The sequence below is a fragment of the Xenopus laevis genome, chromosome 1L (assembly GCF_017654675.1).
Source record: "Xenopus laevis strain J_2021 chromosome 1L, Xenopus_laevis_v10.1, whole genome shotgun sequence".
Lineage (NCBI taxonomy): Eukaryota > Metazoa > Chordata > Amphibia > Anura > Pipidae > Xenopus > Xenopus laevis.
In genome coordinates this window covers 182,377,472-182,405,324 of record NC_054371.1, presented here as the reverse complement: position 1 = coordinate 182,405,324, position 27,853 = coordinate 182,377,472, and the positions used below count along the sequence as shown (strand labels likewise).

The following is a 27,853-nucleotide window of genomic DNA, read 5'->3' as shown; positions in this document are numbered from 1 at the left end:
ACTCACCGTTTATAACTGATGACATCAGAACTCACCGTTTATAAGGATATAATTTACAGGATATTCATGGCTTTTGTGTATTATAACATCATATAGTCTAAATTACTCCCTGAAATTAAAAAAAAAAAAAATCTTTCTTTCCTTCAAACATATTTCCCATGTACAGTATGGCTTTCTTGGCAAGTAAAATACTGATTTGATATATTTATTTAACATTTGAGTACTACAGTATATTATATATTCTTTATATTTATTTAACACCCTTAATTTTAAGTTCAAAATGTACGCTTTCGTAAGGACTCTACAAATTCTAAGACAAATTTTGTCAGAGAAACAAGCTTTCTGAAAGGAAACTCTATGTATCAAATACACATTTGGAAAGTGCTATAAAGGAAACCAAAAAAAAAAAAAAGGATCAGAACTTCTGCGGCAAGTCTTGACCCTATGTTATTGTTCAGGGTGAAAGTGACAAGAAGTCCCCAGCAGGCTGCCTGGGAATGATGCCTGCAAGTCCCTCCCCCTCTGGGTGCTTCGGTGCTTCTGAATGGGGCTGAGATGAGGAATGACAACAGGCACTGAAGCTGAGACCAAAACACACTGCTCCATAGAGGCTGAGCTCTGGATGAAGCACTAGTACCGGAGAGCAGCTCATTGCCCGCAGCAGGGAACATTCCATCTGCACAAGGGACAATTAAAAACAGTTCTCCTCTTTATCCTCTGCATCTGCAACGTGTTACACTGGAGGGCGAATGAATATTGCACCATCAAGTTCAACAGTGGGACATTCCTGATCCAGCGGAGAGAGAATCTCTAGTGCAAGGTAAGGGACCTGAAGTATCTTTAAATCCTTTATTTGCATCAAGATCAACTTATACTGACCTGAGAAACCTGCATGCTGCCCACCAGCATTCCTGCACTTACAGACAGAGTTTAGTGAGATGGGTTTGTACATTGATATACAGTAATAGGCATTAAGAAAGTAGAGATTGTGTTAAAGCAGTAGGTTGAAGTAACTGTCAACTTTCTTCAATTGCTGAAACTTTTGTTGGCCTTTGCTATATGGGGTTATATTAGCCCCTATACTTGCTTTGAGTGGTTATTATAGTTGCCTATATTTTAAGATTCATATCTAATATTAATAAGGACAGTTATAGAAGAGTCTCGTTTATACAGGAGACACTAGCTGCAGAGAAGTTGCTTTGTGTTGCACTTCTTATTCTCACTTAAGTTGACTGGGGAAGGGGGAGACATTAAAAAAGTAAAAATTAGATTTTTGTTTTAAATTCCATAAAAGGAATTAATAAGTGTTACTGGTCATTGCTGTGTGGAGGGGTATATGTGTGTATTACTGTGTGTGTGTGTATGTGTGTGTTTGTTGGAAGGAGAGGGAGAGGGTGTGCAGCATATTGTTTCGGAGGATTCTGTGGCCACCAAGTGCAAAATCTCACTACGCCATAGCTACCCACAGATAGTTCACCAGTTACATCTCTTAAGAACAGAAACTTTTTCAGAAGAGCAGCTTCCATAGTGTTCTTTATGTCATTCTGCTTACAGCTATCATAGCACAGACCCCTGTTACAACATTTGCTGCTATACCAACACAAAGTTACTTTTTCCGTTCATTAAGGGGCACATTTACTAAGTTCGAATGAAGGATTAGAATAAAAAATACTTCGAATTTCAAAGTTTTTTTTTGGCTACTTCGACCATCGAATTGGCTACTTCGACCTTCGACTACGACTTCGAATCTAATGATTCGAACTATATACAATACTATACTATACAGTACTTCGACGATAGTACTGTCTCTTTAAAAAAAACTTCGACCACCTACTTCGCCACCTAAAACCTACCGAGCACCAATGTTAACCTATGGGGAAGGTCCCCATAGGCTTTCTAGGCAATTTGGGATCGAAGGAAAATCGTTCGATCGATGGATTAAAATCCTTTGAAACGTTCGAATGATTTTTCCTACGTTTTTCCTATGAATTGTGGTAAATCCTTTGACTTCGATATTCGAAGTCGAAGGATTTTACTTCGACGGCCAAATATCAAGGGTTAATTAACCCTCGATATTCGACCAATAGTAAATGTGCACCTAAGTAACAAAAAAAACACTTTTATAATGAATATATAATGCAAAAATAGCTTGAATGCTAGGTAGGACTGTATAGCTGTTTTAACCCATTCCTGGAAACCCTTGGAGAGCAACGAACATGGCTTTTATTTCACACTAATCTTTTCTCCAGAACCTGCATGTTGCTGAGCTGGCAAATTTCTGCAGTGAAACCTTTTCTGATGATAATAAACAAATTATGCCCAATTCACCTAGAAAAGCAAGCAGACACTAGTCCATGTGAAAGTGCTCACTGGCTGTGCTTGTGTATGTTTACACCTGCTGGCAAACAGCTGCACATTACATCAGTAACACACACCGCTCCGGCAGTTGCAGCCTACATGCTCCATGATACCGAAACTCTTTTGCTGGCAAAACTGTGAGATGTCTTGCACAAGATGTGGAAAATGAATTAAAGACACCCACTGTGTGCAAGCAGGTGTAAAATGCATTAAAATGTCTTCACATCACTAGTTAGTACCATGAAGATGACTGTTATGTGCACAGGAAAAAATAAGACATTCTCTGCCTCAGAAATATAAACAAATGTCTGCACCAGAGGGAAGGAAGCATGAAGGAAAATGATCTTTTGACATTTAAAACCAGTTTTCAGAGGTGTTCTGTCCAAAATCTGACATTTAAATCAGCAGGCATGCCCAGTGGGAAAATAAACTTGGAATATAATCTTCATTCTCCTTTCCTATTGACTTTATAGTCTTGGATTTTCCGCTTGTACAAATGTTATGATGACAGGCTGGTCATGCCCCACACCTCCTTTTGGATTTAGGCATGTTGTATTCTGTGTCTATGGAGGGCATTGTGCAAGCTTTTACTTTGAAACTGGAATTCTGGGGTAGATTTATAAAATAAGCAGAAGTCTGGTAGAGTTGTTGTAGTATATTGCTATTGCCTTAGGAGGATGAAAGAATTTGCCAAGAAACTTTTTAAAAGAAACAAAAGTACAACATGAAGATGGCTTCATTATTTTAATAATGTTTTGTTTACAGTGTCGGACTGGCCCACTGGGATACCAGGAAAACTCCCGGTGGGCCCAGATGTCAGGGGGCCCTTGTGCTGCTAAACATTTGGTCTATTTCAGGGCCATTTCCTATTTCTTTGAGAACAAAGAGGCTAAATAGATGGAATAATAGATTATAGTATGTAAAGAATAGAGACTAGGAGAATAGAGGTTGAGTGAGGGGAGGAAGAATAATAGTATAGAGTGGGCCCTGGTCTATGGTTCTTTGGTGGGCCCCTGGTCTAAGGATTTTGGGTGGGCCCCTGGTGTCCCAGTCCGACACTGTTTATTTATAAAGTGTATCATTTTAAGTATGCAACGTATTTAATTGCAGTAGGGGGTATTCCACAGCGAAATGCCACAAGCAACAACAAATTTGGATATTGTGTTGCCTGTGATACACAGGAATGAGTATCTTATACACTACCATGGGAAATGGAGTTCTGAGCCCAAGTAAATGAGCGAAATTAACAAAAAGAGGGTCGATTTACAAAGGGCTAGGCACAACTGCAAGAGCTCTATACTGCAGGAGGCATGTACACTGTTTGCCTTTTTACTAAACAGCTCTTAGGGTAGGACTACATGGACGTTTTACGCACGATCTGACGCGCTGCAACAAAACACTTGCGAGCAATCACATGCGTCGGAAATAAGGTAAGTGAATGCATTGTTGGATAAAGTTGCAGCGTTGATCCGACGCTACACAACTGCCGGAGGCAGCGTGCAGCATCTGCATCCGACAGTCGTGTCGCGTCGGATCAATGCTGTGACTTCATCCGTCAATGCATTCACTTACCTTATTTCCGTCGTATGTGACTTGTCACTTGGCATTTTGTCGAAGTGCGTAGGATCATGCCGAAAACATCTGTGTAGTCCTACTCTTAGTAAATAATGTTAATGCTTTCAAGATTACGTAGGTTTCCTTGGCACCTGGCTATATTAAAATTGAGACGTTCAGCTTAATATTGAAGACTGGCTCAATGATTTAAATTTAAAATTAACATCTACCAAAAGTCAAAATACCACCAGTCTACATATGATATGACTGATCTGAACTACGAGCCTATGTTTTCTTTTGGTATGGATTCCAAAGCTGATTTTACATTGTATGTTGTGAGGTTCAGGCCGCAGAGTGTGAATATATTTCTTTGCTTGTATGTGCTTTATAAATCATCATTATTAGAATTATCAGTATATGACTGAAATAATTATGTTATCAATTATATTATTTAATCTATAAACACATACATAAAAGTGTTTTGTTTCCCCAAGTAAAACACTTTTAATGTAGTATGAACAGTCTTCAAAAGTAATGGGGTCATTCCTCAATGAGGTTATATGATAGAAACGTCTACAAAGGACAAAGACAAATTAGGGCAATCAATACTCCTTTACAATAAATCTGGATTGTAAATTCCCTTTCACTGTGCTGTCAGTCTTTTTACCAATAAGACACCAGATGGCAAAAGATTTCCAATAGCAGATTTTGGGGGATAAAAAGAGTTGCACTGCAAAAATGAACTACTACTCTAATACATGGATTTTCTACTATCAAAGCTGAATGATTGTTTTGCAGATCAGCAAACATCAAAGATTGGGAAAGATTTGATTTCTTTTTAATAATTATCATATGCCAGTTGTTATATAGTTGTTGAAGTGCTTGCAAAACATGGTGCTATATAAATAAAATCGAATATACTGTAGAACCCTGATTTTATGTCACCCATAAAAAAGATTATTTGTGGTCCTGTGCACTGATTTAGAGAAGAAACCCCTAACAATTGTGTGCAAATCTGTGACAAAACCTTACCTTCTTTTGTATTAACTGTCTAGGTTGAAAGCTGTTAGGAGCAGGGCACTTTGATCACATCTTTGTCTGTTTTTGTTAATTTGTCCCGTTACTTGTGCAAACCGCTGTTTGTATCCATCCCCAATGCACTAAACAGTACTGAGTGATGTGTTTATCCTTAATAAAAATAATGATCATTTGATTATTAAACTTTGACCCCATTATTAGTTGTGAAGGTATGAGAGTGTTTGAGTGTGTGGCGAAATGATGCCGATTTTAGATGATTTGCTGAAATTGCAGTCTTTTTTGTCCCATATTATATACTTGGCAGATGCAATATAGTACAAACATTAAGCTATGCAGCAAGTAGAAAATCTGAAGTCAGGACTGATTTAAAGTCAGGATTTAGCTGAAGGAGATGAATAGAGGATAGGCATTGGATGAATCTGTGTGCATATATAATTGTGATCACAACAACTGTCAACAGGCATGTATAATGACACAGCTGAGCATGGCAGTTTTATACAATGTCTGGTCATTCTCTGTACCCACTGATGATATGAACTTCAGTCTCATCATGTCTATCATTTCAATGAGTGGGGGGAAATACCCATTGCTTTTAGAGATGGGGTGTATGTGTATGTGTTGAAAGCAATTTGCTATGGTCATTTTCTTTGCCATGAGTTTTAGGAATAAGCCACTGGAAAACCATATATATATATATATATATATATATATATATATATATATATATATATATATATATATATATATATATATATATATATATATATATATATACAGTATTTATGAATAACTTTGTAGTTAGCAGTGTGTGTGTGGGGTGAGGTATGCTGCTACAAGGCATTATCACTAGCAGTTAACCACACATAGAGGGTTAGGGGGTAGCATGGAAATAGCCACAGCCTATTCACTTGAGTTACTTAGGATGTAACTGTTAATTGTAATGAATTTCTTTTTTATTTTTGAAAAGAAATGGAATTTCATAATTGAAAAGTATATAGCGCTTTCCACATACCCATACAAATGCATTTATCATAATTTGGAAGTGGTCAGTCACTACTATGCTGATGTAAAACCACAAAAGCATGACATTTAGATGCAGTGATGCATGATAGGCCCATTAAAAGGAGCTTAAAGTTGCTTTGTCAGAGGGCACTTTGAAACAGATACATCTTCAATCAGCCTCTCTGATCAAATGAAAACTCAGCAAAATAAGAACATTGGCTGATGTAAAACATAGCTATTCCTATTTTATAAAGTTAGTTTTAATATTAGTTTTTGATTGGCGCTAATGTTGTCATGTAACAGCCAAGGAAATTCAACAATTGTAGGCAAATTCTTCATTATAAAATGTTATTGAGAGCCATGGGCTGAATGTTCTGTGTGTAACGTAGAGGAGTGACAAAACAACTTCTGCAAGAGTCTCGAAGGAATGTTTCACCCCTCGTGAACACTGTCTGATAACAATGGCAGGCCAATACCATGCATGTGACAACCTGACAAAAGAAATCTTTATGTCTGATTGGATATGGGACCTACCCCAGTCAGCAGTGCAAATTAGCATGATAGCTCCCAGGAGGCTCTGAAAGAGACACAGAGTGATAAATACATACCAAATTATTTTATGAGTTAATGGAAGATGTGTTATTAATTCCCCACCCCTTTTTTCCAATACTGTATTAAATACCAGTATCCCTAATATTCTTGGGCTTTGAGGTGAAATAAATATATTAGATAAATATTGTCAACCACTGAAATACCTTCTTGTGGTCAACAGGGCTGCGACACACAATGGCTACTCATAGATTACAACAAGTTTACAGATGTCTGAAAATATCATGATATCAGTCATTCAGCCTTAGATCCAAGACTATCTAGGAAAGCAATTAAGCCCGCACCCTAATTAATCAAGATTTTAGGTGCATCTACAATAGCAAATAGGCATTATACCCACTCTTCCACTAATTGGCATTCAAGCTGAGCCCTCCTTGCTACTTTTCTTAGACCCCAATGGGAACCACTTTCTTACAGTGCTAAGGTCCTATATATGATACAGAGCAGGGCAGCATCTGCATGGAGTCTGTATGTTCTTTTCCTCCTGGTGCTTATGTTTCAACACAAACTTAAAAGCATACTGGCAGGTTAATTGGTTCGTAATGAAACTGACTTGAGTGTGTTTGTGCGCCTGATGTGTGGAAATTAAACTGTATGCTCCACAGGAACAGGGACTGAGATCATTTCTATATACTGCATGATATGTTGGTATGATATAAGAAAGGATAATCATAATAAAAGCCAAAAACAAACAAAAAACTACTATGACATGGTATTATTAGTAAAAAAAACATAACGATTGATTGATGATGAGACTCTAGGGTGTTGTCACTCACAGGGCAGGCAGTGGTAATGTTGGTGCAACAATAATGCTGGGCATGCATTCAAAAACAACAAAAGAAATAAATATTCATACAGAGGCCTCACATATTTTATGGGATTATGTAACAGAAAGTGCACAGTTTGCTACAGGTATTGTCTCCTATAATAAATGGGTAGCATTTAATGAACACCTCTTTAAATGCAAACATCTCATTGGTTGCTATGGGTTACTACACATCAGCCAACCTTTGTGGCTTTTATTACATATGGAGGTGTGGCTTCTTTACTTACTCTATGTAAAATGAAAGAAGAGGCAAAATATACAATTTGCCATATTTTTTTTACCCACAATGAATGGATAGTGACCACCGCAGAATAAACTCCCACCTGCTCCAAATCCAATAGAACTAAGGGACACAAAAGCACGACCCTTAGTGCTTATTCACATTTGATTAGTGGCTGGGCAGTGTTGAGATCTGCACCTCATACTGGATTGTAGACCTGGCGTGAGGTGTAGAGAACATGCACAGGTCAGCCCTGTTCAAACAAACTGCACCCGCAGCTGCTCACAGTGTCGGACTGGGATGTGTGGGGCCCTGTACTGTACTGCAAGCCCTGCACCACCCCCCTTCACTGTGTGTGTGTGTGCGCCTGCTTATGCCCCATACCTTTTCCCTTCTCTTTTTGGCCACAATCATGGGTGGTGGGGAGAGTGAAGCACCCACAGTTCCCAGCTGGGGACAGGCCTAGGTTTTTCCCTTGTGTCCCAGTGGCCCGTCCAACCTAAGATGCTGAATAACCTATGCCTACATGCAACATCAGACTGGCACCGGGGCTTTCAGCACAGGGGCCCCCACCCTCTTCCAGGCCTCCCAGCTTCTGCTGCAACTAGGGTTCCCACCTTGCCATTATTTTACCAGCCTGACCGGTAGAATTTATACTTCACACCAATGTTATTAATAGGGAAAAAATCTAAATATATAGGTATTTTTTTTCCTAAAAGTTGTCAACCCTAGCCGCATCCATCCATGTCTTGTAGTCGCGGCAGTGATCTGGGCTGGAGGGGGACAAGATCAGAGGGCAGTGCGGGCCATTGACATTCCTTCTTGGCTATCAATCTTTTAAAGAGTAAGAGGAGAGCACTCAAAACGCAGAATTAACTGCTTATAATTATTTATTTGAAACTGTGAGACACAACATATTTCGGGCCTTTGACGCCCTTTCTCAAGTGTTTCTTGGCTTGTAAAAGAATTCTTTTGTGCACACATTTTAAACCTTTGTGTGCAGTTTTTAAAAACTGTGTGCTCAGGTCAGAATTAATACAACATTTTGCATTTTCACACAAAATTCTTTGTGCACACCACAATTTGTTTTGTGCGCTGGCCCTTAAAATTTGTGTGTGCGCACTTGAGTTCACACCTTAGAGGGAGCATTGCCTGGGGCCACTGGGTTTTTATCCGTGTCCTGCTGGCCCAGTATGACCCTGCCTACATGCCTGCCCCTGCCCACCCCTCATGGATACAGCACTAATGAACACAGGCAGTGCTGTATTCATGGGGGCTGCTGCAGGTATCTTTGCTCCATTTTGGAACCCAAAGACTAGTGGCAATTTATTTAGAATGCAGGGCAAAGTAAAAAAAACACACTTGCCCTTTCTTTGCATCCTGCCTTCAATGTCATACATGACCCCTTATGCATCAAAATAGGTGCAACTGGCAAATCACTACACAAAGCAAGTATAAATCATAAGTACTATACAGGACGGAAATTGGATTGGTGCAAGCTTTGAACATTCAAGTATCTAGGGCTTTGCTTACCAAACATAAATGAACCCTTATATTTCCATGTAAAAAAACTGAATAAAGACTGAGGCAAAACGTTGTTTTTGTAATCAAGGATAACAGATAGCAAGTAGGAAGCATTCTGCCAGGGCTAGTGTCAGACTTGCTCAATCTTCATTCATATGAATCTTCTGTTTGATACATTTTTGATACACTTACTAGCTCTTGAAGACCTCTGCATTTATAGCAACAGCTTTAACTCATCCTTCAGCATTAGCATTTTAAAGGGCAATCGATTCACATACATTAACCTATTTAGCATGCATGCCAGTTTCATGTAATCATACTGTCTTTCATCATTCATTTTGACTTCTTTTTTTTGTGCAAGGATCATTTGCTAAAAATTTTTTCACAAGTCCCTTAATGTGTAGGTATATGCTGTCAGTTCTGATACCCCTTAGTGCGTTTACTACTATGGGTAAAGTGCCCAAGATGTCCTTATGTTTTAAGGAGCAAGTCCTCAATTTAGACCAACTATTGTTATCCATTTCTTGCAAACGGCTTGTTAGGGAGCGGTGCCAGAGTGCGGTAGGAGACAGTTCCCTCTATTCATGTCATGGTGCAAATGATTCTTGGGAAATCTCCACAGGAGATGAATGATCATTGGGCCTCTGAGTACAATTATTGCTGCAGTGGATTTTAATTATCCGTAAAATTATATTCTTGTGTCTGCCCCAAACCTCTTGTGAAAAACTGGTTTCTGAACCAGCAGCTACTTTTAAGATTCCTACTTCTGAGCATGAAATGCATCTCATTTGCTCTCAAGGAAATGTCTTAAAAGACCCCGCTCTCTTAGATTAGAATGGGATCTGCATGCAGTCATTTGCATATTAGTTTATTTGGGGACCAGTTTATAGAGAGTTTAAGTGGAAGTATCTAAGAGCAGGTGTTCAAGGATGGAAGAAAGTTTTGAATATTATTATGCTGGTTTTCCTACAGGCTTGTTTATCATTTAGTAAAATTAACGCTGCTAAAAGGGCATGTCAATCATGTAAATCTCCTCTTCTTCGGGCGATTAATCTCCCCGAACTGCCTTCCCGCCGGCTAGAATCTTGGGGGGATTCTATCAGTTCGGGGAGATTAGCCATCTGAAGAAGAGGCGAATCTCCCCGAATCTTCTTGTCTGTCTCTGCCCTTATAGTCCTGACTTTGCTCAGGGGCTCTACAGACTTCACAATATCACATCATCACTTATAATTGAATCTGGCCCTCCAACATACTTTATGACATATTACTGGCCCACTACATGTAATAAGTTGGACAAGACTGATTTAAACAATGGTCTGCAGTATAACACCCTGAATGAAGAATCAAGGGTAAAAGTACTGGTGATATGGAGGTCTGTAAAAGAGCAGTTTTAAGGGAAAAGTGGTGCTAATAATATGCTATTTCAATTGAAATACAATTTTACCAGTAGACCTACATTATTTATTACATAAAGGATAAAGTGACTCCAACTGTGACTCCAAATTGTTGCATTCATTGTTCTCCCTGTAGCTGGCTGGAAAAAAACCCAATCACTGATTGGTTGCTATGGGTTACTGCCCATGGGCAAATTTGCCCAGAGCTGATTAATGAGCCCCTGTTTGTTATATAATATCAGCAGTCTCATAGGAGTAAATGGGTGGGAGTGATCACCCCTTGGGAATGGGAGGGAACACTGAATACTTGCTTTGGAAAGATAGAGCAGGCATAGGATCACAGGACTGTATTACAGTATTGGTGGGAGGGTGGAGCTAGGTGGAGTGAGTGAAAATTTCTCAGAGTCAAAAGCTGTTAACCAGAGTGTTACTGCTGTGAGAAGCCTCATCATTACGTTATTCTGTTTACTTTCTCAGAAACGTATGGAAAAATGCAAAATATGTGTAATATACAATTATATAATCTTACATAACAAGGATTCTTCATCCTGGGACCATTCACATAAGGATTAAGGCCACATCTCAGCACCTTGTACTGTTCTTTGCATCATCTAGCAGATCATTATAATCACATTTCAGAATCTAGACCAAGAGTATTAAGGATTAATGCTCCAACAACATTGTGAAACCAAATATTTCATATCTGCATGGCCTTTTATTTGAAATCTGGCTAAAAGAATTCAAGCATGTGATTTTCTTTTTTAAACCTGCTACAATGTCAGGTGGTAGAAGTGACCAGTATCACCATGTATGCAAAATTATTAATGAGCCCCAGGCACAATAGGCCTTTGCTGCTAATTTAATCCGCACCATATGCAGATGACCGACGGAAAGGCTTTCAGAAAACAGAAAGGTTGTTGTGTTCAATGGGAACAGTTGCTTAGATCCAGCTGTTAACACGGCTTGTTAGGAAACACACGGAAACTTGATCATTTAATCTCAGTGTTTTTCTTTCAGTTTGGACGGCAACTGTACTTTACAACTAACTGACAAATACTGCTGCTAATATATATTATATATATTATATATTGGCGTAAGCTATTATGTTTCTTTTCCTTACTTTTATTTCCCAGTATGTCAACATCAATATGCCCACGAATACACAAACATGGTGGGCAAAAAGGGAATCTTAGCTTTTCCCTTGTACCTAATGTAAAAAATGTTTTCTCATGTGTCATATAATAGCTCCTAATCACAAGAAGGCCGTCTCTCCTAAACTCCATTTTATCCAAATAATCCAATTTTTTAAATATTATTTTCTTTTTCACTTTCATAATAAAACAATGCCTTATACTAAGATATAATTAATCCATATCTGACGAAAAAACAGCCTATTGGGTTTATTTAACGTTTAAATGATTTTCTAGTAGAATTATGTTATGAAATATCCAATTATAGATCACTTATCCGGAAAACCACAAGTCCCGAGCATTCTGGGTAACAAGTCCCATACCTGTATCTCAGTTAATCACAGCTGCTTGCTCTCCAGTCTGTCTGTGAGACACACATTTGTCTTAAAATCCAGAAAGCCCACAGACCCCAATGACTGGATCTTTCACATAAAAAATATTGATCCTTTTGGTGTCAGACATAACAGGGTGCTGCAAGTGACACTCAGGGTGCCTTAGGAATGAAGCAAGATGACTACCTCACCTCACATGTGGCCTGAATATAGCTAGAAAAGATATATATTTGTTCTTAATGACCTTGTGTTACTTCAAAACCTGAACTTTTCAGTATGACATAGACAGTGATATTCTGCCGTAGGTCTTCATTTTTAATATTTTTTTCTTGTGGTTTTTAGAATTATTTCATTTTTTTCAGCACCTCTCCAGTTCTAACAATTATCTAGTTGCTATGGCCCATTTCACCCTAGCAAACAGGCAGTAGTTTGAATAAGGGGCTAGGATGAGAGGTCTGAGCAGAATGATAAGTAATGCAGTGTAATAATAATAAAATGGCAGCCTTACTGAAGAATTTTTGGCTGCCTGGTCAATGACCCCATTTAGAAAGCTGGAAAAAAGTAGAAGGCAAATGCTTTAAAAACTCTTTAAATAAATAAAACATGAAGACCAACTGATGAGAATAGGGCATCCCCCCTTAAATTGTGGCTTCTCCCATTTTCGGAGTGTGTGAGTATTTTTGCTTTGTTATGGACAGATCAGAAAATGGCAAGACATGAGTTCATTTCTTATGCTTCTGATCTTCCATGGCCATAAAGTATTCTACATCTGTTCTGTTTTGTACTGTGTGAAATGTGCTCTGCATGTTTATTGAAGGTTTGTAGGCTTTAATTTCCATTTACAAAGATTAAAGCTGGCAGCTTCAGTATGAACTCATTTCAGACTCATTTTCCCAAACAATTTTCCATGAGCTAACTTATTCATTATCATGTTTCAAAAAGTTTCCTTAGATAAGTGAAATAAGTTGCCATGTGTTGGTAAGGACCTAAACTTGAAATAGTAGTTTTGTGGCCCATTTGTAGTTGGCATTGCTCGCAGTATTTCATGTTGCTTATATCAGCAGATATTCTGTACAAAATGGAGTTCCCAAGCCTATGTTCAATTGATAGGGACCCAGAAAACAGTAGAGAAATTACTAGAGAAAGAGAAAGTAGAGAAAAGTTAGACAAATGCACAAACAAGAGTTATTTTGTTTTTTGTATGGAGTTATTACTGGAGGTTTGACTTATAGGATCATTGATTATGTTTCAGCCTTATTCACTCCCGTAAGGGGTTTATATCACACACATATTGACAGCCAGGCCTTGTAAGTGATATGAAGGAATAAAATCTGAAAGCTCTAAAACTATTTCATATAAGTACTGCCTATTGATGGAATTCTCTGCTATATCTCCTAAAATTCTATAAAATTGTATCGGGATGGTGTTAGGTGGTCAGCCAACATGTCTCTTTAGTTCTGAATAATAAGACATTAGGGCTGATTTGAATATAGCTCTAGCTCCAGGGTCCCACAGTGGAATGCTTCAAAATGCAGAGCACGCTTGGGGCCTAAAGAATCCCATGCAGAAATCATTTTGACACTGAGCAATAGAAGCAACATCTTGACACCAACACCATTGCGTACTGAATGCAATTGCGCCACGTGTAATAACCCTCAGCAGATGCAATTTTCACCTGAAATTGCATCTTGCACACTGCACTTGTAATATTAAATCAGCGTATTGCTGGTTAATATTCAAAATAAATGTTAAAGGAGTGTTAATAAGTTGATTCTAGACAAAAAGTTGGTATATATATATATATATATATATATATATATATATATATATATACTTTTTTATGTATTTTGTTCTATAGTAAATCAACTGTTCCTGGTTAAGAACTGGAAATCTATGGATTTATTGCAGTTCTGCAGGATTTTAGCTTGTGATGGGTCTCAAATAAATAGATCACAGGACTGGCAGGAGGCTCTCTTTAAGAATATCTTTCAATGGGGCCTGTTACCCTAAGAAATAACTCAAAATTATTTTACATTGTGTTAACTTTACTTACACAAGATAAATCTCATTTCTTCATTCTTTTGGAATCCACAATTAAAGCACATAGCCAATTGCCATTTTTGTGAACACTGTTGTGTTATGGATGTGTTCAAAAAGAATTTGGGTTTCATGAAGCTAGATAACCATTTGTGCAGAATATGGCATTAAATCTAACATTGTGCTTTACACTATCTACAGTTTGCACATACACTTGGAAATAGTGATGCCATTTTTGAGGTCCATCATACAAACCACAAATTACCCTTGACAATGACAGCTCCACCATAGGATCCAGGACAATATCCTGAAACTGAAAGCAATTTCTCATGGAAATTAAAATAGTTGTTCACTTGTAAAATGTGAAATGCCCTTTGCATAGTAATAGCTTTACCATATGAGCTTTCTTTCCACGTAGCCAAGCAAAACAAATCCCAACCAGATCCAATTATCTTTCTAGGTACTGCCTTTCAGTACAGTGAAGGCCAAGTGGCTATACTTTTCATCAAGTGAGTAGAGTATGTTTGCACAATTGATGCACTGTTCCACTTTCTTTTAAATTGGGCTACAAATATCACAATGGATTGAAGATGCTAAACTCTAAACAGAATCAATTTTCATGAAATGCTTGTTTAGCAAAACAGCGGCCAACTACAAGTGATTGCACATAATGATTTGACGCAGTTCAGAACACTCCAGTATATTAATGCCTTTACACTGAACAGACTAACATTGCCTCATCACCATCGTCAATGCTCTACTCTGCCCTATAACCCCAACCTGCCCTATGTATTCACTGCAATTTTCTCATATATGAACATACAAATATGGGGTTGTATTCAGTTTAGTACAGGTATGGGACCTGTTATCCAGAATGCTCAGGACCTGGGGTTTTCAGATCTTTCAGTAATTTGGAGCTTCATACCTTAAGTCTACTGTAATATCATGTAAACATTAAATAAACCTGATAAGCTGATTTTGTTTCCAATAAGGATTAATTAGATCTTAGTTGGGATCAAGTACAAGGTACTGTTTTATTATTACAGATAAAAAGGAAATAATTTGTTAACATTTGGGTTATTTGATTATAATGGAGTATATGGCCTTTCTGCAATTCGGATGTTTCTTGATAATGGGTTTCCGGATAACGGACCCCATACCTGTATTGGGAAAAAGATTGAGCCAAATACTAAAGCACATCCAATGCTTAATTTGAGTTTGGCATCGAGTTGAATAAAAAAACATAGTTTTGGTATATATGCAATAATAATAGCAATGCCCAGGACTAAATGCTGAACAACCCTTTGCACCAAATGAAAACCGGCTCCCATGAGAGCACTTGTCCCATCAGTCAAAGTTCAGTTGATAAAGAGAATGTTTGTTATGGCTGAGCCAGACATCCTCTCCCATCAATCACAGCTAACCGTCAAAATGCAGGTGCTGAATTCATATCAGATGAAGATCCTTTCTCATAATTTGACTACTAAGTGCTCCTTCACTTTCTCCCTCTAAGTGATTTTTACAAGCTGAATGTGCAATAAAGAGTGTATCAAACCAGTTTTCTTTATAATGAGATATATTTGTTTAGTGTCTGATTCAGTTTTTAAGAAAGTCACACTCAATCAGATCCATCTGGGGCACAGGTTGCCTCCCATAATTAGGGAACAGCACTCTTAAATACAAATACAATCAATATATTAATTTTATTTAGTGTGTGTGACTGTCAACCTTGAGCTTTATACCTTAGATATGCATTAATGGTGGCTGTTACACAGGTATGGGATCTGTTCCCAGAAGGCTCTGAAAATACATTAGGGGGAATGTAATTAAAAATTGCAAGCAATGTTTTATATGCTGTTTTTGCAAATGTTTTGTGCAGCTCGCAATTTAAAATAATTTGCTGGTGAATATTACATTGCTAAGCAAAGGTTAGCGTTAACACCTGCATCTTCTCTGTATTAATTAGCCATAATAATGGTTAAAGGAGAAGGAAAGGCTAAAATTAAGTAAGCTTCATCAGAAAGGTCTATATATATAAATACACCAGTAAACTCTCAAAGTATTGCTGCTCTGAGTCCTCTGTCAAAATAAACAGCATTTCTTTCCTTCTATTGTTGCACATGGGCTTCTGTATCAGACTTCATGTTTTCAGCGTAAACCTCCAGGGCTAGGGCTTGAGCATGCTTAGTTTGCTCCTCTCCCCCTCCCTTCTCCCATCCCTGCTGTAATCTGAGCTCAGAGCTGTAAGTGAGCAGGGAGAGTCTCAGGCAGGAAGTGATGTCACACCAAGGTAATATGGCAGCTTCTATCCTAAACAAACAGAGACAGTGTCTAGAGCTGTTTACTCAGGTATGGTAAAGCATTCTGCAGAATGAATATAGCGTTCTAGCTTGCACTATTGTGGCTAATCGTTTGGCAATAAACTGTCTTGGAGCTTTCCTTCTCCTTTAATAAAGGTTCTTCTTAAAGGGATACTGTCATGGGAAAAAAAATGTTTCCCAAAATGAATCAGTTAATAGTGCTGCTCCAGCAGAATTCTGCACTGAAATCCATTTCTCAAAAGAGCAAACAGATTTTTATATATTCAATTTTGAAATCTGACATGGGGCTAGACATATTGTCAATTTCCCAGCTGCCCCAAGTCATGTGACTTGTGCTCTGATAAATTGCATTCACCCTTTACTGCTGTACTGCAAGTTGGAGTGATATCACCCCCCCCAGCAGCCAAACAAAAGAACAATGGGAAGGTAACCAGATAGCAGCTCCCTAACACAAGATAACAGCTGCCTGGTAGATCTAAGAACAACACTCAATAGTAAAATCCCATGTCTCACTGAGACACATTCAGTTACATTGAGAAGGAAAAACAGCAGCCTGCCAGAAAGCATTTCTCTCCTAAAGTGCAGGAGTTCAAATGGCTTGAGGTTTTGAACTGGTTACCAAGCAAATTTTGTAATCCAGGGATCTATTTCCTAACCAATCATGTTGATTAAAGAACCTTGTCAATACTGCAAATCAGGGAGCTTTCACTTAGTCACAATTCATAGATGGGCTCCTCTTTTACAGTCAGTTTCCCAATGTTTTTTTTATTTTGTAGAAGCCGCAGTTTTAATTAATTTGTTCTCCACACCCATCCATGTAGGGCTGTAGAAGTACAGAGAGACATCTGGCTGCTTGATATATCAGACTGTTTGATTTATGTAGTTATGTTCTTGTGTTGTTCAGGGGCAGAGAAGGAAGGGCTGGTTTATGCCTCCAACCTCAGAAACAAAGTGTGGGTTTGTAGCACTTTTGGAACAAAAAGTATCCTCCTTATAGCATTTTGGTGTTGGTGGGGTACAGGCATTTGTAGCTCAATAACAGCTGGAGACCTGCATCCTTGATGAAAATTGAATTTATTAAATAAAGGACGCATCTAGATCTAGGGGTCCAGCATGGCAAATAACCTCTCTGACCTCCCTTAAAGCTAGATTTTTTCTTGGGATGGGGAACACTGAAACTTACCACCAAACTAGCTACAATAACAAATCAGGTTTGGATGGCATCTGGGATAATAGGCATTACAAAAAGATTATTTAGCCAGCCATGTATAGTAGCGCTAGTGACGTCAAGAAAAATTTGTGATTTTTTTTTTTTTTAATAAGATCGGACTTTTAAAAAATCACAAATTTTCTGGCATATCAGAGCTGTTGAGGTTGCATATAAGTCAATAGGAGAAATCCCAATGATTTTTTGATATGCGCTGGGTTTCGTGCAATACCCCACAGTTTTTCGGGTGAAAAATCTGAAAAAATCTTGAAAATCAAATGAAAAATTATAAGTGCATTACATACTTGTAAGCAAATAAAAGGTTTTACACTATGGGCAATGTGCCTCTCTCCTCCTAATTTCATTATCAGATTGCCATGAGAGGGAAGTTTGTAAAGGCACTGGTAGGAAGTCTGTGAGTAGGCACTCCTGCCGTACAAATTGTTAATTGTGGAGACAAAATTTTAACTAATACATATACACCAATGTTCGTGGTCTGTGTGTTTAAAGGGAAACTAAACACAAAAGTTTGGTGACACACTTCACTTTACATACCACAAGTGGTGATTAAAGGAGGACTAATCCCCCCAATAAGAAAAGCCCCAACCTACTACCCTAGATAGTCGCCCTCCCTGCTTCCCCTCCAAATAGTTCATTACCCCTGAAAGTGACCCGAATACATTGCTCATGTATCAGTGCAGAGTAAGTGCAGCGCAGGTCATGGGCGCCATTTTCCAGATCTTCAGTGTTCATCTGTAAGGGAGCGCTGTATTGGTGAATGTGCTGTTGGAGCAGTCTTCCAGTTCATAGCAAATGCACATGCACCAAAAGTGCCATGAATTGGCAAAGGGAAGGAAGAGGACCCGAAGATCTGGAAGATGGCGCCCATGAGCTTCGCTAAGCTTACTCTGAAGGGGGAAGCTGGGTGGGGGACTATCCAGGGTAGTAGGTAGGGACTTTTCTTATTGGGGGGGGGTTTAGTTTAAACATATATACTACGCTATATATTATTTTCTATTATTTCCCTTTCCTTTGTTGTACTCCTTCGCCAGCCTTAGGGTGCTGATGATTATTGGATAATCTGGGCCTCAAGCTTGCTTTGTTGACATCCCATGGAGTTACTAATGCTAAAATCTACAACATCGATTATGTTTTTTTTTGTCTCTATTTGTATATGTTGGTTTTTAAAGAAATATATAAAACTAAAGTAGAACATATTGTATTTTTTAGGAGTTTCATTTGGAAAAGATGGGTCATTCATTCAGATGCTCTGGGATCTTCCCACTGATTCTATTCCAATGGCTTGGAACTACATTATCACTGAATCTTGAGGATCCCAATGTGTGTAGCCACTGGGAAAGGTAAGATGTCCTCCAGGTTTTTGTGCCTGGAAACTGGCTTACACCTCCATTATTAATATGCCTGCCAGTAAGATCAGCATTGTGCAAATTAAGCATCCCCGTCTTTTTATGAATTTATATAATTATTACAAAAGTTAAGTATCTTTAAGCCACCATATCTTGTTTCCAATCATACCCATAATACTTGTGTATACAAAGATATCAGGGAAGAATATATGCAGACTCATCTGTATTTTGTGCAACCCCTTTCGTGCATTCTACTGAAGATGAGACCTTAGAAAAGGCTGCAGACATTAGAAAAGACACACATTATATCTTACTCTCTAATTCTATTCTGTGGTTCACACATGCAGTTATTTTGCTGAATTTTCACTTCGAAAAGCTCTTGCTAGATATATACCCAGACGTCAAGACATACCATGACTTCTCTTGTTGGTTTCCATCTGTTTCTCTTTTTCCCACGAGTTAATTTGTATGAAAACGTTTGTAAATAAAAGCATGTGTCTCAATATGGTTCACACATAATTTGCTTTTGCTCATTGCTTCCAAGTAGTTACGCCTCCATTTCTACTGTTTTCCTGCTATTATTAGTGTTCTGAAAACAGTCAATATGGCAGGGAACAAGGCATTACAAAATCTTTCTCTACTTAATTTTTTTATAACAAAGAGTGTAAATGGACTGCCTTCTTGTGCTATAGTCGTACTTGCATTTCCTTACAATCCCAGCCTATACACAGTTAAATTATCCTGTATTAAAAGGGTTAGAAATTCACAGGAATAATTAATTCCACCCATTTGGAACATGCAATTCAGTTCTGGTCTCCAATATACAAAGAGGACACCATATATCAAGTGTGTAAATCGACAATCAACATTCTACTATTAACTAAAAGGCAATGCAGGATTTTGGAAATGGGCTGGCCAAGTTTTGTTTGTTTACAATGGAGAAGATGCACAGGTGGTCAGAATAAATGGGGTAAGCCTCAATGGAGCTGAGGCATTTAAAGATGAAGTTACTCGTACACTGACGTTTAGTCAATCTTCATAAACTTAGAAATTAACCTGTCATTATTTTGCAAATAAAAAAGCTATCTTGTTATTAGGGTCAGGGACACCAGCTTCAAAAAAGTATTGACTATGTGGCTTCACTTTAATTTTTAATCTAATTTTTTATGGCTTGTCTTGAAATGAGATCTCTTTAATGAGTTCTCTTTAAAGATGTTACCATGAAAAAACAGTACTGGAAGCCTTTAACAGGTATAAGGGGTCATAAGGTTTCAGCAATATCCACAAGTACAGATATGGGATCCATTATCCAGAAACCCATTACCCAGAAAGTTCTGAATGATGGGAAGGCCATCTTCCATAGACTCCATTTTAATCAAATACTTCACATTTCAAAAAATGATTTCATTTTTCTCTGTAATAATAAAACAGTACCTCATACTTGATCCAAACTAAGATATAATTAATCTTTATTGGTGGCAAAACAATCCTATTGGGTTTATTTAACATTTAAATATTTTTCTGGTATGTAGATACAAATTACAGAAAGACCCTTATCTGGGAAACTCCAGGTCCCAAACATTCTGGATAACAGGCACCATACCTGTATTAGTACATATGAAAGAATTTCTTATAGAAGTGAGGAGAGCATACCAAGTGCAGATTGGTGCTCAGACTACATACAGTACTGTGTATGTAGTCTGAAATAAAGCACCTTGCAGCAGCAATCTGCATTTGTTATGCTCTCCTCAATTCTATAAGAAAGTGTATATACCACTGACCAGCGGAGGTCATAGAGGATAGAAGCACCAAAGAACAGTGGCTTAGGCAGTGCGCTGGAATACCCATAGCTACATATGAAAGAAATATAAGAAGATGTGTTAAAGTCCACAACCCTAGTTTTTCTCATGGAATTCACATATTTACATTGTACCATCAGAGTATAAATACACGACTGTACTCACTGATATATTTCTGCAGTGTTTTCTTATTCACTGAAGGTTTGTTTTATTTTTCAGCTATTCTGTTACAGTTCAGGAATCGTATGCACATCCATATGACCAGGTTTATTACACCAGTTGCACAGACATATTGAACTGGTTCAAGTGCACACGGCATAGGTATGTCTTCATTACTAAAATAATCCTACATATATATATCTATATATATATATATATATATATATATATATATATATATATATATATATATATATCTATATATATATATATATATATCTATATATATATATATATATATATATATATAGATATAGATATATAGATATATAGATATATATATAGATAATACACAAAAGCCATGAATATTATTATTATATCCTTATAAACGGTGAGTTCTGATGTCATCAGTTATAAACGGTAAATTCTGATGTCATTTCTGTCACATGACTCACTGAAATATGAGGATATTAGAAGTTACCTCGGAGTTCCATGACCTGTATAAAAACACTCGTACTTTGGCCTCGTGTTTTTATATGGTCATGAAACTCCTCGGTAACTTATAACATCCTTATATTTTACAAGAGGGGGTTCTTTATTCACTATATATACTGAGCCTCTTTATGTTTATAAGGTACATCATTTTATTGAAAGATAGAAATCATAAAAGAGTTTATATACAATGTAAAGTGTTGTAGCTTATTTTAAGGGTATAATTTATATTTACTACATATATTGATTGAACAGACACAATAAAAGCCATGCCATAAGGGTATAATTTATATTTATTACATTACCAGTGTTGGGGTTGTTATACACAGTTGAACAGACACAATGAAAGCCATGCCATGCTTTTACCCAACAGAATAAGTTATCGCACTGCATATAGACGAGGAGAGAAAACAATGTACAGGCGCAAGTCTCAGTGCTGTCCTGGATTTTATGAAAGTCAGGAGATGTGTATTCGTAAGTAATCTGCTTCTTCCTTACCTTATGCAATGCTGTTATTGTCCATATGATATAACTATGCTTTTTATTACTGAAAACCTTATGTTATTCTGAGTAAAATAATTCAGTGATGTACATTTTCTTTTTGAAACAAAATGTCTGCTGATTGTTGAGCGAGCAACCTTGGTACCTTTGCACTCCCAAATAAGCAATGTATATAAGTGCTTATACCACTTTAATGGCTTGGGGATTATTTAGCAAAGGTCGAATTTCAGAGCTATGTGAACTTTTTTTTGAATGGTTTCTAATTTGAATCAGCAAGTTCGGGGTTAACAACCAAATTGATCAAGTTCTCTGTGAGAAAAAAAAAACTTGAATCGCTCAAATTGATGGAGTTTTTGAGCAAAACCCTCTGAAAAAAGCTGAAACATCATGAAGGCTATTAACATCTTCAAATGGATCAAGGGACCTCTGTCATTGACTTCTACATGACTTTGACAGGTTTTAGATGGTGTATTTTCAGATTTGAGCTATTTCCAGGGTCGGGTTATAATAAATCTTGAAAAAATTGAAAATGTATTTTTAACCTCAAAAATCTATTTTTGACCAAAACTTGATTTTTTTGTGTGGAAAACACAACTCAGCCTTTGATAAATAACCCTCTAAGTGTAATTTTGGTATTCTAGTGTGCTCCTTCCTATTTCTTCCATTGCGGATTACTGCTGGTGCCTGCAAATATGGGGGCCCCAATTTTGGACACCTTAGTCTATAAGGAACAGCTAAGACAGCTATTACGTTATTTTACTTTCATGTATTACTCAGATGTCCTGGTTATAAGGAGGAAGTTGGTTTCAGTGACTATATGTACTGGCAAATTCATTAGGGCATGGTCTGTGCAAACCTGCTCTAAGACGAAGGGTTGTTTGTTAGGGAATTGAAGGAAACCAGTTATGCAGAAAGCTCTGAATTACAGAAAAGCCATCTCCCATAGACTCCATTTTAATCAAATAATTCAGAACTTTAAAACTGATTTTCTTTTTTTCTGTAATAATAAAACAGTACCTTGTACTTGATCCCAACTAAGCTATAATGAATCTTCATTAGAGACAAAAGAATCCTGTTGGGTTTATTTCATGTTTAAAATAATTCTGAGTAGACGCAATGTATGGAGATCCAGATTACAGAAAGATCCCTTATCCGGAAAACCCCAGGTCCCAAGCATTCTGGAAAATAGGTCCCATACCTGTATTGTGGTGGTGTTACTTGTATCTGTTTTATACTACAGTAGTAATTAGCACTGGAATTATTATGAGCCATGCAGAGAATCCTTGTTAAATGTGATTTAGCTTAGTCTTTTTCTTTTATTATCCATGTGCCCTGGGTGTTTGGGTCATTTTGTTTTCCTCTGCATGGAAAAATGCTTGCTCTGGGATAAACAATGAAATATTCTATATCATATCAGTCAATGATAGCATTCTTCTGTTTTAGTATAATAGAATGTCATTCAACTTTCTTTACTTCATTTTCAAGCACAATATACCGTATACGTTTGTTTTGTATAGGATCACAGTCCCTGATAACTCAGCAGCCAATCATTTTAATTTGGGACAGTCTGGGGCTGCAGTCCAGTGGTTTGGCATTGCTCATATTCTGTAATCCTTTATATCCACTTGTGGTTATTAGTTATTCTGGTCATCTTTTGGTGTGTGGCTTTACAGCAGGCATTAAAGAGGGTTTATACAGATGAAGAACCATTAAGTTCCTCATTTGTATTACAACTAGAAGTATTTCAGCAATGATCCATTTGACGTATCAGTAGTATCAAAAATAGTAGTAGTATCAAAAATAACAAGAATTTCTACCTATATTAATGGCACTTGAGTTTTATAACAACAATCCACATAGCACATAAACCCAGGCTCTTTAATTATACATGTACATTTTAATAATAGCGTACATATCGCCAATAAGAAGATAAATCTTAAAATAATATTCAGATTTTTAAATTGCAAAAGTTTTTTGTGATCCTACTTAAAAAATGAATTATCCAAAGATGGTAGTAGAATGTGGCCATTTTGGGGGATTTTGCCTCCTCCACATAAAACTGCAAAGGCTGCAAGTCCCAGAGGGACCAAAGAGTGAAGAGATGATTGGCAAAAGCAGATGTCTGGTGACTGTAATCCAGGGATGTCAGACATGTGGCCCTCCAGCTGTTCAGAACTACAATTGCCAGCACCTAACAGCTGGCTGAGAATCCTGGGAGCTGTCACTCACAGCAGCTGAAGAGCTATGTTTTTGAGATCTTGGCTATAATCTCTATGCGAGCTCATGCAAAGCTCCACAGAACAGTGGTCCTATTTATGAAGCCTTTTTCTGGTCAAGTTTTTTTAGGGGGAAAACTTAATTTTTGAGAGAAGATACAGTATCGCATGCAATAAATGTTCAGTATTACTGTATTGAAATCTATACCACTTGTTGGCTCCTTAATGCCCTGAAATTCTCAAGGGCATGTTTTGAATACACATTGTTTGCTTTTGTGGGTATATTTACAGCAGCTCTCTGCATAGCTTGTGCTGTCCAGCATTTTCTAAGTGGCGTATTCTTCACTGGCTGCCACATCCTTTTCACTTGCATGAAATACATGTATGAATGGCACACAACAGCAGTGTTTTTTTGGTGCTTCTCTGCCACCACAAAAGTTGAGAAGATGCCCTATGTATCATGGCCCTTAAAGGAAAACATTATTTAAGTAGACTTTCTTTTGCATCTGATTGCTGGGCCCACCATTTGGTGCAATGCGGGAGAATAATTTTCTGTTACCATAGCAATTTTATTGTTTTTCTTTTTACATAAATATAAATCAGCAAAGTCCCTGCGGACGGTAACGCTGGTGAATTGTCGCCAGCATTAGTCACGTCGCACTTTAGTAAATCTGCCCCATGGAGATCCAAATTTTGAAAAGATCCTATATCCATAAAACCCCAGGTCCTGAGCATTCTAGATAACAGGTCCCATACCTGTATGATGTCTGAAGCAAAGAAAAACAACCGACTAGCCAAAACACATAATGCTCCAACTGACTAAACCATTGAAATACCTGACTTGATTCATTTGTGTAGTGCATGTTTTTGTGAGTTTGGGCAAATAATAATGGCTGCATCACATATGGTGCTACAAATTGTGGACATGATCAAAACGTTACTAGCCCAGGATGGATTTCTGTTCATTCTAACAGAAAACGATTCAGGTCTCCTGGCAGCCGCTGTTGTGCTTTTGAACATTAATTCAGGGTGGCGACTCCAGTGCATGTGAAGTAATCCTGGGTGGGTAGAGGTGTTTTCAATGCTATCACAATTACCATGGGGCAAATTCACTAAAGAGCGAATTGTTACGCTAATTCAGCAAAATGAAGTTGCTTCTCGGCAGCCAAATGCTGGCGATGTTTCTCTAGCGTTAATTTGTCAGCGCGAACATTCCATAGCAAATTTTCGCTAAGGTTCATTTATGCCTAGCGGAACTTCGTTAGTACTCTTACGCTTAGGTCAATTTGAAAATACTTTGTTAGTACTCTTACGCTTAGGTCAATTTGAAAATACTTTGTTAGTACTCTTACGCTTAGGTCAATTTGAATAGGGCGGATAGATATAGGTCGTATAGACGTTTCTATTACAGATGGTGTAAATGCTTGAAGTGGCCACTTATTATTACAAATGTTCACGGAATCAAAATAAAGACAAAAAGATACCCAAAACATGAGCCCACCCTAAAACAAATGTGGCATGACCCTCAAATTGGTAAAAAATTTTTTTTTTACCACAAATAGTTACAACTTTTAAACACAATTCCAATTAAAAATATTAAAAAATGACAGCGTTTTGTTATGACTTTCAGTGATGTCACTGCCATAAGATTAAGGAGAATGTAGCTTCATTTTATCAGTTCGCCAGGTCTAAGGTGGCGAAGGAAACTCTGGCGAATGAAGTTACGTTCTGTAAAATTCGCACTTTAGTGAATTTGTGGAAATACACCTGGCAATAGGGAGCGAAACTATGTTAGTGACGGTCTCTTTCGCTAGCGAATTGTTGTCTATGCTTTTTAGTAAATTGACGACGTGCCTGCAGATGGTATTTCTGGTGAATTTTCGCTAGCGACGGCCACTTAGCCCTTTAGTAAATCTGCCCCATGTATGCCATAACCCTTTAATATAGACGTTATCTGCCCTGTTTGTTTTTACCTGTCCTGAACCTCCCCCTCCCTCAACTTATCTTCTTATATCACACAGTTATGTAAAATGAAACGGCTGTTGGTGTTTTATCCTCATCAGTGGCACAGCATCGCTGCCCTGCACTTCTGGATTTGATTCTAACTAGGGATGCACCAAATCCACTATTTTGGATTCAGCCGAACCCCCGAATCTTTGTGAAAGATTCGGCCAAATACTGAACGGAATCCGAGCCCTAATTTGCATATGTAAATTAGGGGTGGGAATGGGAAAACATTTTACCTCCTTGTTTTGTGACGAAAAATCACGCGATTTCCTTCACCACCCCTAATTTGCATATGCAAATTAGGATTCAGATTCAGTGGCGGGCCAAGCTGACCGGGCACCCTAGGCAACCCGGGCGGAAACCGCGATCCCCTCCGTGCTCCCCTTCGCAATCTCATGGATGTGCGTGCTCCTTAACACATTGTGCGCACACATGTGCAGAAAGCCGGAGGGGAGGGAGTTAGAGCGCTGGAGGGGATGGACGCAGGGAGGCAGAGGTAAGCGACGGAGGGGAGGGAGGCGGGGAAAGTGACTGAGGAGAGACGGGGTAAAGTGCTTGAGGGGAGGGAGGCGGGAAGGAGTGCCAGAGGAGTGGGAGGAGCAGTGAACATGGACATGGGGTAGGCAAAAGTCAGGTACCTGCCCAGCGCCCCCCTTTATTTGCGCCCTAGGCAGGTGCCTCTTCTGCCTACCCCTAGTTCTGGCCCTGTTCGGATTCGTTTCGGCTGGGCAGAAGAATTCGGTTGAATTTGAATCCTGCTGAAAAAGGCCAAATCCTGGCCGAATCCCAAACCGAATCCTGGATTGGGTGCATCCCTAATTCTAACCAGGGCACTGCCTGCATACAGTTTGTATGTTTTCCCCATAGCTACATTGGTTTCCTCCTGTAGGCCAAAAAAAACATACAGGCAGGTTAACCGACTTTTATTCAAATTGATACTTGTGTGGCTTTGATAAAGTAGCTTCACTGGGAGAGAAAATAAAAAGTAATTGATAAAAATACATGTAATACACCAGTGCTATATAAATAAAGCATACAAACTGGATACATTTCGACAACCCCTTTTGAAAGATGCCAACAGGCACTGGCACCTATGGAAGGCGCGCCATTCATTTCAGACTGCTTCTTTGTTCATATCATCAGACATTGTGTAAATAGTAAATGACAGGTTCAGGATTAACCCATGAGTGGGAGATGAGACAAATGGCTCTCCATTTAATAAGTTTAGCACAATTTTCAGATCCAGTTTCAGAGCGAATTCTCAGTAAACAGCTCTGCAATTTGACTCTGGCATTGTTAATATTACTGTACAAGCAGCTGTTTCAACAAAATACTTCATGGTTTATTAGGTGGCTAAGGGGCCACTAGGGTTTACGTAGAAGAGTATTTCTACTGTAGGAAAGAATCTGTAATTAAGATTCACACTTGTGTAGAAAAGGAGGAGGAGTCAATTATTTGACACACATTATCCCTATGTCCTTGCTACTCTGTTTTACATAATAAGCCTATTTCCATGTCATTTTTTCTCCCATGTTTTAGTAGTAAATCAACCAGTCATACATTTAAATATTACATTTTAAAGCTGAGTAAAACAAATAGAATCCTGTGACTAAAAAGATTTTTATAAAGACATTGCTTATATTATGCAGTGCTTCATCAATAGAAGTACAGGTACAGGACCTGTTATCCATAATGCTAGG

General features: G+C 38.1%; 1 protein-coding gene across 1 annotated transcript in view; it reads left to right on the top strand.

Annotated features, from left to right (window-relative positions):
* The first annotated feature begins 560 nt into the window (after positions 1 to 560).
* The window catches only part of megf10.L (multiple EGF like domains 10 L homeolog), a 73,882-nt gene continuing 46,589 nt past the window's right edge, over positions 561 to 27,853 (top strand). Inside the window, exons 1-4 of the mRNA XM_041568165.1 lie at positions 561 to 820; positions 18,843 to 18,973; positions 20,998 to 21,099; positions 21,803 to 21,903. Of these exons, the coding sequence (XP_041424099.1) occupies positions 18,861 to 18,973; positions 20,998 to 21,099; positions 21,803 to 21,903 (316 nt within the window). The 5' untranslated portion in view covers positions 561 to 820; positions 18,843 to 18,860. The remainder of the gene's footprint in view (positions 821 to 18,842; positions 18,974 to 20,997; positions 21,100 to 21,802; positions 21,904 to 27,853) is intronic.